At 39.2% G+C, this 16,522-nt stretch overlaps 1 protein-coding gene across 3 annotated transcripts in view; it reads left to right on the forward strand.

Moving 5' to 3' along the window:
• PRKACB (protein kinase cAMP-activated catalytic subunit beta) overlaps positions 1-8,896 on the forward strand; it is an 81,219-nt gene extending 72,323 nt beyond the window's left edge. For all 3 annotated transcript variants that reach the window (XM_066556096.1, XM_066556094.1, XM_066556095.1), the window contains 3 exons: positions 59-181; positions 2,224-2,388; positions 5,422-8,896. In XM_066556096.1, the coding sequence (XP_066412193.1) occupies positions 59-181; positions 2,224-2,388; positions 5,422-5,547 (414 nt within the window). In that variant the 3' untranslated portion in view covers positions 5,548-8,896. The remainder of the gene's footprint in view (positions 1-58; positions 182-2,223; positions 2,389-5,421) is intronic.
• Positions 8,897-16,522: the final 7,626 nt, after the last annotated feature.

The following is a 16,522-nucleotide window of genomic DNA, read 5'->3' on the forward strand; positions in this document are numbered from 1 at the left end:
GAAAATCCTAACCTGTGTTAGAACCTGTACTAACAGTGGCATATTTCATTTCATTCAGGGTTACAACAAGGCAGTGGATTGGTGGGCACTAGGAGTGTTAATCTATGAAATGGCAGCTGGATATCCCCCATTCTTTGCAGATCAGCCCATTCAAATTTACGAGAAGATTGTGTCTGGCAAGGTGAGTTAAGGCTCTGGGTGTTTCCACAAACACAGTTGTTTTTATAGAACCTGGGTTTTGGTGGAGGAGATACAGAATTCACTGGTCTCTAGACAGTGAGAAGTTTGAAAAGGACCTAGGAGAAGTTTGTAATGTACGTTTCATAAGTACAGACATTGTTACTTGAAAACCAAAGTTATAAAAATCTGTTCCCTGCCTTCAGATTTAAAATGCAAGTTACTAAATTTACAGACACTGTGGTATTATATCCTTTTATGCTTGGATTAAAGTGATCCAATGACTGTTAACAACTACTTAGCTGTGTGCTTAATTTGCCTAGCTATTTTCTATAATTTTTTTTTTTGCAATTTTTGAGAAGCCCTGAATAGTTTCCATCACTCCTAGGTCTCTTTACTTCCACAGTCTTATAGGTAGACATGTCTAATGTTGTTTGGCTTTCATTGTTATATAAAAGTTTTGAAAAGTGTATCCAATGTTTCACATTTATTTTTCATTAATATCTCTTAGTGTGCTGGATAGCAGCAGAATGTAGTCATTCTGTTGTTTCCCCTGCCAGCCAGTGTTGATTCTTTGTGCTCACTTGATTTGTTACAGTTGTTCTCTTCCTTGCCCCTACACAGACACATGCTGTGCTGCATCTCAGGTGCCTCTGTAATTCCAATCAAGGGCAGTACCTCAGTAGGCCTGTGGTGCCCTGCACTGAGGTTGATTCTTATTTAATAAAGAAGGTGATTGGTGGTTGCTCTTTGAAAGGTTTAATGTTGTGAACCTTCAGCTGTGTCCATGAATATATGGGAATTAATTTACAAGAACATATTTTTAAAGAAATCTTTTTCTTCTAAACTAAAAACAAAATGTTAGGCAGTTTTTGTAGTCTTATCTAATTGGCTTGACATCTGTAAAAGGTTATCTACCTTTTTTACTGAGTCTATGGATGGACTACAGCAGAAATAGTACTGGACATCAGCTTTGGAGACTGTAATTCAGTCCTCAGCTATCAGTTGTTTGCAACCTGGGGTCTTTCATTTATTCTACCTCATTTGCATAGTTCTCTACATAAAAATTTGAGTTAATATTTCCTTACTTCTCAGTGGTCTAGATATTATAGTCATTAAACCTGTGAATTTCTCGTAATCTACAATAGAACTATATTGGTAGGTAAACTGAAGCAGGGTTCTTAATAACTGGACTTCTTGATTTTTTAAAATGTTTTTATGTTAAGTAATTCCATGATCTATATTTACGTCATAACTGATCAGCTCAATATCGGGAGTGTCAAACACTGAGACTATGAGGATGATAAATACAGCTTTCTGCCTGTTCTTTTCCCCTTCCTTCTCTCTGCCAACTCAAATGGTGTCAGTAGATCATTTGTTAGAAAAACCCTTTGTAATTACATCCCACGAATCATCTTCAAATATCCTTTAGCCAGGTTTGAATGAATTGCAAGTCACTAGTGTGCTGTCTTCAAATAGTGCTGTTATGTAAGGCTTCTGATGTTGGTGCATTTAGTTATGAGAAACAGATTGCAGTACAGCATGAAGTTCCAGATTGACTTTTCATATATGATTGCTGAATGTACAGTTATTTCAAAGCATATCTATGTATTTATATGCTGTATATATGCTATATACTGTGTCTCCTCTGTATGTGTATATATATATACATATATATATATAAAATCTAAAAATGTATGCCTAGAAAATAGCTGAGACTGTCTTGAGATGATGTGTTGTTAAAACGCCAAGTTCAACTTAGCTTTTAGATCACTGTTACATTAAATTAATATCATGCCCCCTAGAAACTTCCAGTTCAAGAAATCGTAGATGGGCAATGTAATGCTGCCGATGAAGGCTTTGTGAAACAGAAATGCATGTGCAACAATAATCATCTCTCTCTTCATGCATTCCTGCTTGATTTGGTTTTAGAAGAAAGATAAAAAATTGCCCTACTGTTTCCCTTTGTGTCAAGTTGTTTCCCTTCACAGGGGAAAGAATCAAATTTGTATCATGTGTTTTAATGTTATGGGTGTATAATTTTAGGTGAGGTTCCCATCACACTTCAGTTCAGACCTAAAGGATCTTCTAAGAAATTTACTCCAGGTAGATTTGACCAAACGATATGGAAATCTCAAGAATGGTGTAAATGACATAAAGAATCACAAGTGGTTTGCAACTACAGATTGGATTGCCATTTATCAGAGAAAGGTAAGACCCTTCCTGATCAAAACTATTACAGGTCTTTAAAGGATTGAAGTAAAATTTCTAATTGTTGTGTTTAATTTCCATTCCCTAGATCTGTGACTTCTTAATTGAGAAAGGGTGAAAGTGGTTTAATCTTTTAAGGTTCCAAAGGATATGTATAGATTGAATTATGTTTGTTTCTTCTGGGTATTCTAGCCTGGACCTCTGTGTACATTCACGTTCTCTTTAACACACATGTTGTGCATTAGTCTATTTCTGGATTATCTCAGGACAAGGCATCTCCTGCCTCTCTCACTTTTTATTTAACCCCTGCTTTAGTGGCATCTATAAATACTCCTCCACAGCAGAAATGAATTTGTTTTCCTTTCCAACCAGCACTCAGACTGTACTTCAGTGTGGAGAAGCTCATGCCAAAGCTAGAGCTTTTTTTTTCTCCTAAAGCAACCTGCTCCTTCTGTAAAAAAAGCTAGAGATAAGTGATAATATTTAAAGAAATTGGTTTGGATTTGAAATGCTAACAGTCTTGGCTAGAGAGGCATGAACTTGCTGCTGTAACAGCAGTATTTTAAGGGCCAAACCTGAATATTAACAATAGTTTATAAAAAGAAACTGGTTGTTTGGCTACACAAACTGACAGTACAGTTGTTGAATTATTCACTAATGTATTAATTACTAGAAGACAGGGTACAATTAATGCATCCTGTATTCCTTGCATTAAGTATAGATATTTTTAAGAAAATATTCCCCATTGTGGAATTCTAATTATCTGTTCTTCACTTTCTTAATGGCTCTTTGCAAGGAGGCATTATATGCACCAAGATTCATTTGCCAGTAGGCTGTTTGGGAACACCCAGGCCCCATAATCTTAACAGTGTTTTAATACTGTGCTAAATACTCTTAGCATTGCTAGTGTACTGCTATAGTGAATTACTTTCACATAAATAAGAAATATTTTTAAATGTTAAGAAGTAGTAGAGTCAGAATAACTATTACTAAATTTAAAGGTTGTGAAAACTGATACCGAGTAAGTTTGAAGCTTCCAATTATAAAGAATAAATATTATAATAGGGTCTGAATCAACAGCATGGATTGTAATGTCATTCAAGTAGTCACAGAAATACAGCAATAAACCTTAGACTTATACTAGTTTTTCACAGTGGCTGTTACCACAGCATGTATTCTCCTGAATAAACCTAGTGTTCCTTGGCAGCTAATGTCATGTGAATGGTTTGGGAGTTTTTTGGGTTTTTTTGGGTTTTTTTGTTTTGGGGGTTTTTTGGTTTTTTTTTGTTTTGAGGTTTTTTTTTAATGCTATAGTCATAAGTAAACCAGTCAATTACTTAATATTTTGAATACAGAATCACAAAATTTGCTGATTTGGAAGGGACCCACAAAGATCATCAAGTCCAACTCCTGGTCCTGCACAGGACCCCAGAAGTCGCACCATGTACCAGAGAGCATTGTCCAAACACTTGTTGAACCTCTCAGGCTGGTGTGGTCACCACTTCCCTGGGGAGCTGTTCCAGTGCCCAAACACCCTCTGGGTGGAGAAACTTCTCCTGACATCCAACCTAAACCTGCCCTGACTCAGCTTCAGGCCGTTCCCTCGGGTCCTGTCACTGTCACTGAGCAGAGATCAGTGCCTGCTGCTCCTCTTCCCCTCCCGAGGAAGCTGTGACTGCAGTGAGGTCTGCCCTCAGTCTCCTCCAGGCTGAACAGACCCAGTGCCCTCAGCTGCTCCTCACAGCTTCCCCTCGAGGCCCTTCACCATCTTTGTTGCCCTCCTCTGGACACTCTCTAATAGTTCAGTGTCTTCCTTACATTGTGGCACCCAAAACTGCCCCCAGCACTCGAGGTGAGGATGCCCCAGTGCAGGGCAGAGAGGGACAATCCCCTCCCTTGCCCAGCTGGTGATGCTGTGTCTCATTTGAAAGTGTTCTAAAGTTCAAGCAGTAAATGAGATATTTTCTGTGCTCTGAGTTTTGCTGTAATAAAGTAACTGAAAATCAGTTTAAGAAGACACAGAGACAGAATTCAGATACTGGTAATGTGTGCCTTTGTAGGCTAGGTATGTACACAGACTGTGTGTTCACTCAGGCTAAATCACTGAAACATGGATCTTGTTTTAAGAATAAGAGGATATACACGTGACAATTGCACGCAGAAATGAACAAGTTACTGTTATTTCTTGGCAGTGTATAGTGGTATTGCCCACAGTCTGGAGTTTAATTTTGTTAGTCTGTGCTGTACCTCTTTAATTTACTGATCTACACATGCAACACATCCCCACCATCAGCAATCTACCTGGGGGCACAGTGTTGTGTGATCCTCTGCCTCAGCTGGAGATGTGCCTGCCCCGTTTCATTGTCTCCCCACCATTCTGCCTCTGGCACACCTACTCCTTGAGATGTTTGGGAGAAAGATACTGATTACTTTGTTTCTCCAGGTTTAAATTTGCATCACCTGCATAACTTTGTAATTTTGCTTACCTTATGGTGCAGTCTTTGAGTGACTCCTTCAAGTCATTGCTTGTGTCTCATTGTGGCCTAGTTTTTAGAAGGCTTTCACTTCTCACTTAGCTCCTAGGAGAAACTTCATAAAATATGCAGAACAAATTCTTTTCCACTTGAATTAGGTTAGTTTTTATTTGGAAATAGAAGATTGTTTTCAAGTAGGAGGGAGAGGCATTCCAAACTTTCCTAAGATTTTTGTGTAGTTGTGGTGGCAATCAACGTACTCCATGTCCTGTGCTAATGAGCTGGAAGGAGCAGGATCACCTCTGCAAGGAGGGGACTAATCTTTGTTTTGAGTCTGTCAGCAAGAGATTAATCTTTTCCAATTTAGATTCACACATCTAGGCCTCTACCTTCCTAGGTTGGTTTTGTTTGTGCTGTGACTTAAATCTGTAGGACCTGATTTCTTGGCAGGATGTGAGAAGTAATGGGAGTATTGCTGTGCTCATTATTACAATGTTAAATCTATTGGTATTCGGCCAGTAACATTTCATTTGCCTTTTTCTATTTCCTGCCAATACAGGTAGAAGCTCCATTCATACCAAAGTGCAGAGGTCCTGGAGATACCAGCAACTTTGATGACTATGAAGAAGAAGATATTCGTGCTTCTCTAACAGAAAAATGTGCAAAAGAATTTGCTGATTTTTAGTAGGAGTAAGAGGACAAGATGACATCAGGGCTCACATTGGGATCTTTGCACTCTGTTAACAGATGAGGTGGAGCTGAGACCATCATATGTCAAAACAGTTACCTAGTTACTTCATTCCACAAAGCTGACTGAGGTCTTTATTGCCATCTTCCATGTGTGCAGTTTGCACCAACCCTTCTAACTAGGCACAATTAAGCAAGCACTGTTTGTGCAGTAACACAGAATAATAGACCACTTTCCTACTTAACTTTGGTTTCTGTCGTTCTTTGTTTCTGTGTATTGTTCATTTTCCCCCTTTGAAATGAAGTAGTTTTTTACCCAAGAATGCTCCATTTTATTTTGAATAATGTATTATTTGTGTGAGTGAAATGGAAGGTGTTGCGGCTAGTGTGATTTAGACTGAAGTGAAAGATAAATGTTGCTTCTAGTCTGTGCCAGCCAATAATTCATGTCTGTCTTGTGTCTGATGCTACAATTTATAATAATTTTTTAGTAGCTCAGACTAAACCTAGCCAACATTTTTAGCATTTTTGAAGGTAGTATTTATCGCCATATAAATGTCTGCTAAATTAACTTAAAAACATTTCTTCCTGGAGGCTGACCAAAATTCAGTAGAATCAATTGGATGGCTTAAGTAGGGGACAGTAGCTAGACCCCGTGCCTTGGTTTTCTACATCCCTGCAGTTTTCGTCACTGCCTCCTTCCTTTGTATTTCCCACCTAGGCAGTAGGCAAGTTGCCATAACCAGACTGTACCATGGAAAGCTTGCAGTCTCATTAGAGGGAGTAATTCCATCTGGTCTGGACTTTGGACCATATTAAACCAAGTCAACTTACCAGCATTTCAGTTGGCAGGTGTGAAATGGCTTGTTTAAGATCAAGAACCCTAAACTCTTAAAGGAAGTTTTGGTCAGTACTGTAGAGAATTCATTTTGATTCACTTTTTCTTCTTCTGTTTTTTTTCTTATTTTTTTTAAAGTAGCCAAGATTTCGGCTCCCAAAGTATTCCTTGCTTCAAGCCTTTTTTGATTAAAAAAGGCATCCATTAGAATAAAAACCATCATGCCACAGAAAGCAAAATGCGCTCTGCCATTAGCTATGAAAAACAAATGGTTTAGCAAATGCAAAATAATGTTCTAGATGCATCGCTGGATGAACACGGTTATTTTTTGTTAGCTGTTAAGAATAAGAGGTTATTGCCAAGTTTTTATTCTGGTATACTATATTAGTAAACTGAGGATGGAGTACTGCTACAATCATTTTCTTTTTAATTACAGCACTTCATTCATGAAGAAAAAGAGATCAAGTATAAAAACTGCAACAGCTGAGTTTATTTTAGTTGCGTTGTGTCTTCATTTCTAACCTACTTTCTTTCAATCAATCAGAATGTATGGTCACACAGATACAAGTATTTGGGTTTAATTATGTTTTGTATACTCTCACCAACTGACTTAAAAGGTATTGCTACCATGTGCTAGCTTTGGGCACTTTTACACATTTATTTCAATGTTAATAATCAGCGGCTCAGCACTTTTTTCGGGGTTGCTTTTAAACTTATTCATAGTAGTTTTATTTGAACACTTGGTTCTGGCTGTCTCAGTGACCTGTCTTAAAACAGCACATCTAAAAGTTTAAACTAGACTCATGTTTTATGATAAATTTACATGCATACAAGGATGAATTGTTTTTTTAAAAAAATGAGCTATATTGATACATAGCCATTGGATTTGTTTGAATGCCAGTGCAAATAAACAGCTGGCATTCCTTCCTTTTAATCTGTACGACACTCCTAAAAGAAAGGCCTTTGTAGACATTTTACAAAAGAGTATGAAACATACCACCCAATGTTCTGTCTGTTTAGGTTGTTGAGCATTTTTGCACAACGTCATTAGGAGGCTGACACTGAATGCAGTCTTTGTCCACCCATATTTACATACATGCAAGAAAAGTATAAGATACTTTGCTGTAGCAAATTTTATGTAACAAAGATATATCGTCACATTAATAAATTTAAAGAAATCCTTTGTATGAAAATGTTAAAAATCTTTTGTATTTCATTTAGACCAAGGACATGCTGCTGTATGCTAGCTGTATGCGATAAATTCTACAGTAACTTTGTTGTCGTTTATGAACTTTAAAAGATTTTAATAAATGTTGAAGATCACAATTTGATTCTGTTATGATTTTAATTTTTAATCATTACATTTGTAGTTCTAGGAAGGTTCAAAGATTTTTCTGTTCTGTAAAATACTGTAATCATTCATCTTGCGTGTACAATAAGACAAAAGTCTAGGAAATTGGTTCTGACGTGTCTGTCTGATATCCAGATTAAATTCTACACGGGCATAAGTGGAAAAGTCATCATAATGCCATGATATTATGCTATTTTTTAATTTTATGAAAATCCTGTTAGAAAGTAAAACACTTTTCCAATATGGCATAATAGACTTCAGTATGGAAATGAGATTCTATTTTGGAAAAGGAGGGGAAGTGTGCAATTTCCAAGGCATTAGTGAGTACATTTGACAATGTGAGTATTATACAACCCTCTCATTTAAACACAGTCATGAAATATAACTACAGAATATTATGTTACCTGTATTTAATTTGAAAAATCCTTTTCACAATATGGAAAAATTGTATATCTATGACAGTAGAAGCTTGTTAATTTTACACATTTGAGGAATTAAGTGTTGAACTATATGGTATATTTTAATTGTACTCTAGTTGTATGTAACTTTCATTTCCAACATAAAGGATTGTATCTCATTAAGTAAATTGCTTTTTTTATTATCTTGTCAGTTGCATTAAAACCCTTATTTTTAAATCCTTTAAAGTATTTTACTAATTTTTGCAAATAATTAGATGTTTTTAAGTGCTGCAATAGTGTGCAATAGTAAACATTTATATACAGAAGTGCAAATTAAATTATGTACAACACTTGTGCTGCTTCTTTGTGAATCAGAATGTTGTATGATGACAGTTGTTGCACCTCCCCGCATGTGAGCAGGGTTTGAGAGCAAGAGGAAAAGGTTGTGAAACCTACTTCACATATGAGTTGGGGCACAGTAAGCTTTACACTAACTAGGGTGTCTGGAGAAGGTGATGTGTAGAACATTAAAGGCACTATGAGAAGTCTTGGACTTCTTAGACAATCAAAAGCAAGCAAGGTGATCATTAACTTCAGTATTGTTTGTCTTCATTTTATTTTCATTCAGACTCAATGCTTTTTATTAAAGATAATTGCCTGTTTTTAAACTGTCTGCAGATCCCGCTGTAAAAACTTTGTGCTGTGTCTCATTGTGCTGTGAAACAACTGATAGAAGTAAAGACTGTTCATGGTCTTGGCATTGTCTGTCTTAAGGCTTTTTCTGCAAGTGGTGTTTGGAGAGGCTTTGGTGCCTGCTCTGTAATGCAGCTCCTCCCCTTCCCACTGTCTGAGCCGAGCTGTGGCCTCTGTGCTTCTGCTGCTGTGCACCTGCGCTCTTGTGTTCTTGGTTTCCTGGTACCACTGCTACATTACATTTTAAAGACCTTTGTACTTTTTCTAAAGCTCAGCTAAAAAACCTGTGAAAATACTGTCTTCTGCTTTTACTACAGCTCCTAAACAAGCACAGCATGCTGAGCCACAGATTTGAAGGTGTCATTCAAATCTGTTCTGATTTCCTACATGAGGAGGACTTATCCCAGATCAGAATTGAAGAACCATTCCATAAGAAGTGGGTAAAAAACCAATTCCATTCTCTAGCTGAGGTGCATATAGCTGATCTGGATCTATTTGATGATATTAAAAAAAAAAAAAGAGAGTTTGACCACCACAGTTTTACAAGTGTGGGTCTTGCATTCATTTTAAAAATGTTTTTCATGGAAAGGTATTTTCATGAGGTATTGACTGATTTAAGTCCTTTAACAGAAAGGTAAAATATGAGCCCCTAGCTTCAAGCTGGGCAGTAAAAGGGTTAGAACTCCACAAGGATGTCTAAATGCCTTATAGATAGTAAATGTTTGTCATCTTACATAGGGATTATGTGAAGTTTTGGATTTTTTTAGAAGTGTAAGATGGGTACCTAGAGGCAAGACAGGATCTCATGATATTTTCCCTTTCTAACTTCTGAATTTGATGATGAATAAAAGTATGAATTAAATCTGAGATCTAGTCACATTTTTACCTCTTTTTATTGTTTGGATTTGGGAAGGGGTATCGTATGACAAAAAGGGATGCCTGAAGGAACTTTGCATATACTGAAAATGTATTTTATTTTTATAATTGACTAGTACAAAGAGTGTAGTCCCTCAGAGGGATAAAAGCAGCTTGAGGTTTCTATGACATCATTAGGATCAGTTCCCACCAGTGTTTCAAAGCCAGTAAAAATTCTTTAGAATCCTTACAGCTTCATTGTGCTGTTCTCTCCCTTGGAGGGTCAAGTACCACTGTCTTTGCAAAAACATATTCCTAAGAATGGTGTGTGTATGGCTCTTTGCTTTGAAGCTTTAAAGAAACATAGTTGTGGTGTTCATTGATATGAGCTGCTGTCAGTGAAGCACGAATGGAAGAGCAAGAGACAAACTTGCACATTTCTTACTGCTGCTAAGCTCACAGGTCTAGCCTGTGATGGAACACAGTGGCAACACAGTTGTCTGATGGCAAGGCTGCAGCACAAAAACTCTTCAGGATGATAGGTTGGAGTTTGAGGAAGGAGGTCAGTGATCTGTTCCATCTGTATGCAATGACAGTAACAGGTGTTTTCCTTTGCTGGGAGGTTGTTATCAGAGACTTCTTCCTTTGCCTTTGCTTCCAAGGTGCTGTGGATGATCAGAGAGGACACAGCTGTAGCTATGTTGACACAAATGGAGCAAGGTCTCAGCAGCCTGGCAAACAGTGTGGTACATTCTGAGTGTGTTCAGTAAGTTCCAGGAAAAATTACTGCTGACTAGGGCAAAAAAGAGAAAATTGGAGTGCTGGAAAGGCTTGGTTAACTGAAATTCTTCCCCCACCAAGGTAATTTGATTCAGTTGAAGAAAAAAAAAATATATCCAAGACCTCACTTTGATTTAGTGGTGTAGTTATGCCTCGGTCTACACAGCAATATCACAAAAGTATTGCTCTTTAATTTGTATCTACATTGCTACTTTGAATGTGTATGTAGTTATCTAAATTACAGTTCAACAAAATGAATGCTTGATTGGGATGTCCTTTCACTTTCTCCTGTCTTTGCCATCCTTCTACTTGATGCTTGCATGAACTGGGGATCTGAGTGTCAGGACTCTGTTAGTGAGAGGTAACACCCTGGATAAGTAAAACATGATTCACCCATCTCTAGGCATGTTAATTCAGGTTAAGCAACCAATATGTAATCCTTTTATGAATGCCCAGTGTTTATCAAGTATCTGTTTTCAACTGCCCCCCTAAAAAAAGGCACTGTGTGTCCTCAGTTAATACATTGTCTTTATTTCCCTTTTTCTCTGGCCATATTGGGAAGTGGCATTCTCTGGCATTGGGAAGTGGGCATCTGGCAGGCTTGCTTACCAGTGGAAAAACTAAGAGAGGAACTGAGCAGGCAGCCTTAGTAAAAAAATCCCATTGAGGCAGAAAGAGGATTACAGTGGCAGAACATGTGATGTAACGTGCATGTGGTGATACAGTTTGTTAGTGCAAGCACATGAATTCATCTCCAGAGTGGTTCTGCTTCCACAGAACCACTGCAGAGAGCCACCTCCCAAGGCCACAGCACCCACAGCTCATGGATTCTGGAAAGGAATTTCGAGCAGGACTGAGTTTGCTGCAAGGGATGTTTCCTGCCAAGATAAGTATTGCAGGGAATGCTGGGAGGAAAATAACTCCCTAAAGTCTCATAAACTTATTTAGTCTTTCTTAAAGCCACTCAAGGAAACTTGAAATATCAGCACAAATTCTTTTTCACTTGGGATTTGTACAACTCAAACCTCTGCTTTAGGGCATACCTAGAATTGTGTCTGAAGTTATTAAACTCGTCTTCATTCTGCTACTACATATTGACTAACAGAAGTCAACTCTGACTTTTCTTGAAGTTTTTTTTAATGTTTCAGGTTACTGCAAAATCCTGTTAACTAAAATCATGAAAGGAGATGATCCTTAAGGTCCCTTCCAACCCAAAGTATTCTATGATTGCATCTTCAGTTTTCCATAACCAGCTGCTCTAGTTACATTTATTTGCCAGTAGATGTCACATTTACATGGTGTGGAATGCTGTGTAAGAAATGTCAGCTGCAGAGCACAGTAAGAACAAGAGACTTGGAAAGTATTTAAGAGCAATAGGGAATGAAAAATTTAGATTGTACCAGTCACATAATATGTCAGGGAATAATACATGCAATACCAACCATGACTATTTGTTCTTTGTGTATTAGTAGATTTTGCCTTTAAATCCTTTTTGAGTTAATAGTTGCAATATTTTTTACTGTTTTTCAGATCTGCTTGAGCAAAAAAGGAGATTTTGACACTAATTTGAACAAAACTATTTTTTCATAATATGTATTATTGTATGAACTATATAAAAATTTCACTAAAAATCCCTGATTGACAGTTCCTATTTCCATTTGAAGCTAGAACCAGAGGTGAGTGTCTGTACTAATAGCCCACAATCACATTTCTATTTTATGTGCAATTGAAATTTCAGAAATAGACAGTTTTTAACCAAAGATGGTCACCAATAAAAATTGAAAAGTATTCCTATGCTGATTTGTTAAGTAAATAGTATTTATAGTAAAGTGGATATAAACTTTTGAGTTGGATGGTAATCAAATTTAGACATATCTCTACTAATTATGTTTACAGGCAAAAGAACAATGTTTATATTTTTCTGAATTATAAGTGATCACCAGAGCAGTTGGAGAACAAGTTACAACAAATGTGCTCTTGAGAGCACCCATGATCAGAGCCTCATCAACCAATTTAAGAGCTGAGTAAGTTTTTAAATTATCAGTTTAACTGTTACAATCTTAACCCAGAACTGTTGAATGTCATGTCTGCTCATGTTCAGATGCATCTGGGTTTGGTTTATATCAAAGGAGAGAGTAGAGGGGAAAACAGGGTCATCCAATGTGTGACTGGAACATTTGCCCCCCTGTGGCAGAGCTTCCTTTCTTGCAGTCTGTTCTGGCAACCACTGTCCTACCAAAGCAAAGTGTGCATGCTTTGAGCTTGCACATTGATGCACAAATCATAGGGATGCCATTCCTTCTGGTCTGCTCACAGTTCGGTGCCTAAGAGCAGACAGAGCACCTGTAAGTCCCCCCAGCAGAGCCAGTAAGTGAGACCCTTCCCTGGATCTGGGGTGCTTTCAGAGGGCTGAGGAGCAGCATCCTGCAGGGCTGAGCAAAGAATGAAATGCCAGACTCTGGCCTTCCACACCTGGCATCATTTCTGGCAGCTACACCAAAATAACAACATGGAGAGAAGATGCCAGTATTTGCTGAGATATGGTCGCTTTACAAATCTTAAAAATCTGGATGTTTCTGACAGTCAGTTCTTCACTGCCAGAAGAGCTTCCCAGCAAAGTGGGGGAAAAAAACTAGCACTAATTTTTCAATGTATTGTTTGAAATATAGCTGAGATTTCTGCTTGTGTTTTGTTGACACATTTTAGTCTGTAACTGTTTTTCTGAGTGCATCACCATGTTCTGCTTTTTCATTTGCCTCACTTCCTGCAACCAAGTGCTACATTTCAGATTTCCCAGAGAGGTAGTAGCTATTTCACTGAGATGTCTGAGCCATGTTTATACAAAGTGTTTTTATCAGGCTGGATTCCCTTTAACAGTGTTGGTATTTCATATGAATGCTTTTTATAAGCTTCTTGCTACATTATTACAAGCTGGGCAAATATGTGGCAGGTATTACCACTAGTATGAGCACAATGAGCTGTGTTTTATACAGCGATTTTTTTAAATGAAGTATAAGCTTTAAAATAACAAAGGTTTAAGTCTAGACAGAAGCTTTATTAAATACGAGCAACTACTACAATAAGGAGTTGCATAACAAAATAAGTAGGGCAGGAAATTCTCAGTGAAGTGGATATAATTCAGGTGCAGGAAGATTTATTTAAGCAATTCAGTCTTGGAAAAAAAAGAGGAAGCAAAAGCATAAAGGTGTCACTGGCCTTGCATTCTAGTTAGCTACTGTACACATTCATTTTTAGGCTGTATGAAGAGAGTGCAACTTTAGTCATCTTACTGGAGATTCATATGATTATGAGAAAAAGGTCAGGTAATGCATATTGTATCCAAAGTACCTTAGGATACTAAAGCAAAGGTTTCGGGGGCTCCCCAGCAGGACAGAAGCCAGATCTTTGCCCCTGCCTGGTCAGTGAGTCTGAGCAGTGCTGCTTCCCTCAGACTGGCAGCCAGGAGCTGTCACTGATCCAGCGCTGGGCACCTGCAGAGCCCCCAGCCTGGCAGCCAGAGCTTTCACAGGAGGTTGTGCACATCTACAGACCCCGTTCTTTACCTTGTGGGAGAGCACCCTGGGAACTGCAGGGAAGGTAAATTCAGGCCCCCTGCCTGCTGTGCTCTGATTTTGTGTTTAACGCATACCGTAACACAACTGCCTCCAAAATGAATGCCAGGCTGGTACCAAGTCACTGCTGCATTCTGGCCGTGGGTTTTCTGCCTCCCTTCCCTCCTCACTTGCTTAACACCATTGTGATCTTTATGCTTTTGTCTAGGCTTTATGCAGAACTTCAGAGCAACATGACAATACCCAGCCATGCAGAACACCCTTGCAGGCCAGAAGTTGACTGTGAAGAAGACACAGCATGGTTTTTGGACGACCTTCCTGGCCAAGACAGGAATTGAAGAGAAGCACTTCATTGCTGGACTCCATGGGCTGGGAACTGTCTCTCATTCCTCTGTGGAGTGCTGAAGTAGGGAAGGGACAGCAGGACAACAGGTATTAAGTTGTTGATACTGTGGAGAAAGGTAGGTGGCAAAATTCCATTCAAGCAAACTAGAAATACTAAGGGCAGGGATGGAAAAGACCTTCAGTGAGGAATGATAGTTTTCTGAAAGTAAAGTGCTGAAAGGTGCAACTGGACCAGTAATGGGGATTTTTCCTCTTTCTGGATAGATAGGTAGGAGCTGGGAGAAACTGTGGAGAAGACCCTTAGTTACTTTACAGTGCAAGGATGTCTCAAATCATCAGTACCATATAGGTGTGATAAAAACGTAGTGTGGGATAAGGGGCCATTCAGAGCACACTGGAAGGGGAGAAGGTACTGCCAAGACCCTACTGCAAGCCCAGGGTGCAGCTCCAAATGTCCTCTCCTGGAAGGTGAATGTACAGAAAGGAGAAATGGAAACAAGATCAGAAAATGCAGACCACAAAAGGGCTGTGGTCATTCAGATGTTTGAGTCTATATAAGAATGTAAATACCAGAGAAACAGAGAAGTCAAATATTACACTAAACAATATTAAACTAAAGATTGTTACTACAGGAACAAACAGGTATAAACTGTTTCTATATTTTTTAAATTGTAGATTGAAATTTCTTAATCCTCTGCAAAGAGGAGCTGGACAGAGACTTTCTGCAGGGCAGAGTGGGGTGAGATTCCCCATGGGCCCCAAGGCAGTGCTGGGTGTGCTTGTGTGAAGGCTTGGCTGTGATGCCAGGAGATCAAGCCCCATGGCCTGGATGGTTCCTTTCCAGTCTTGTATTTCTAGGAGGGAAATTATGCAAAAGGGATTTTTAGACTGTTGTTAGTAATTGACGGGACATAGCTATACATTTATTCAGTTTGCTGAGCAAACTGCCGTATTACACCCATGTCACTTCCACAGTAATGACAAAAGTTACTTAGAAACAGCCTGTGCTCCCATTGGATTCCCATGCTGCCAGTGCTGGGCATTATATGGACTTGATGATTTTTTGGCCACCAGCCACATCTGGATGAAATCTCTTGCTGCTCACAATGAGCAGCAGGAACCACAGATGATCGCGGCCAGCACAGAAATGTCTCCCTGAAAACCCAGAGGAGAAGCAAGCACCTTCCAGCGCTTGTTCCACGCTGCGGTTTAGATCCCGGCGGCACCAGCAGCCCCCAGAGCCGGGGCCGTGAGGGGAAGGCGCGGACCCCGCGGGACCACAACTCCCAGCAGCCCCCGCGGCGCCGGCGGCTCGCGGCCTGCATGGCGTCTGCTGCTGAGGGCGCTGGGCTCCCCGAGGGCGCTGAATCATTCGGTCGTTGTTGGCAAAGAAATACGTGTTTTACACGGGGCTAGACCCATTCTACTCTGCATAATGTCACCTTATCGAGAGGGGTTTCCCCTCAATTTCCTGTGTTATTTTCTCACTCAGCTTCCCCAATGGTTTTTTTTACCCAGGGCACTGAAAAGAAGGTTCCAAGGGCTTTATTTAACCCTAGGGAGCTGAAATTCAGTACTCTCTGCACAGCTCGCAGGGTGCTACGCTCTCCTTTTGCCACATGTGCCGAGCATTTTGTCTTCTACTCTTTAACTGCCAGGGACAAAACAAAAGGATAGGAAGGATTTGCAGTAGGAAACTGACATTTTTCAATACCCCAAAAACAGGGTCCACTGGTGTCCAATACCTGCACTGACCTTTGCATGTTTCCCCTCATGTGATAGCAGAAGTTCAGACACACACACAGGACTGACCCCTTGACCTGGATCTACCAACCCTGGTCTCACTTGGTTCCCTGCATGGCTTGGAAACTTTTTCTTTTTGGCCATAAGTGGGATGCAAATAGTCAAACAAAAGGCTAATTCACTTCTCTGCTTTATCTCCCTCCAGACATAATTTCATTATAATTAAATTACCTTACCCCAATGAATGAAAATACAAGCCACAGATCATATTCCACGCTGAATTTTTCCATAACCCATTTCCTTAAAATTCCTCTCTTTGCTGTTCAAGGCCCTCTAGAAGGAATGCATGAATCGTGTGAGCTTCACTTCGAATACTCAAAGGATTAACTGAAGAACAT

This window comes from Molothrus aeneus, chromosome 9, assembly GCF_037042795.1.
Source record: "Molothrus aeneus isolate 106 chromosome 9, BPBGC_Maene_1.0, whole genome shotgun sequence".
Classification (NCBI taxonomy): Eukaryota; Metazoa; Chordata; class Aves; order Passeriformes; family Icteridae; genus Molothrus; species Molothrus aeneus.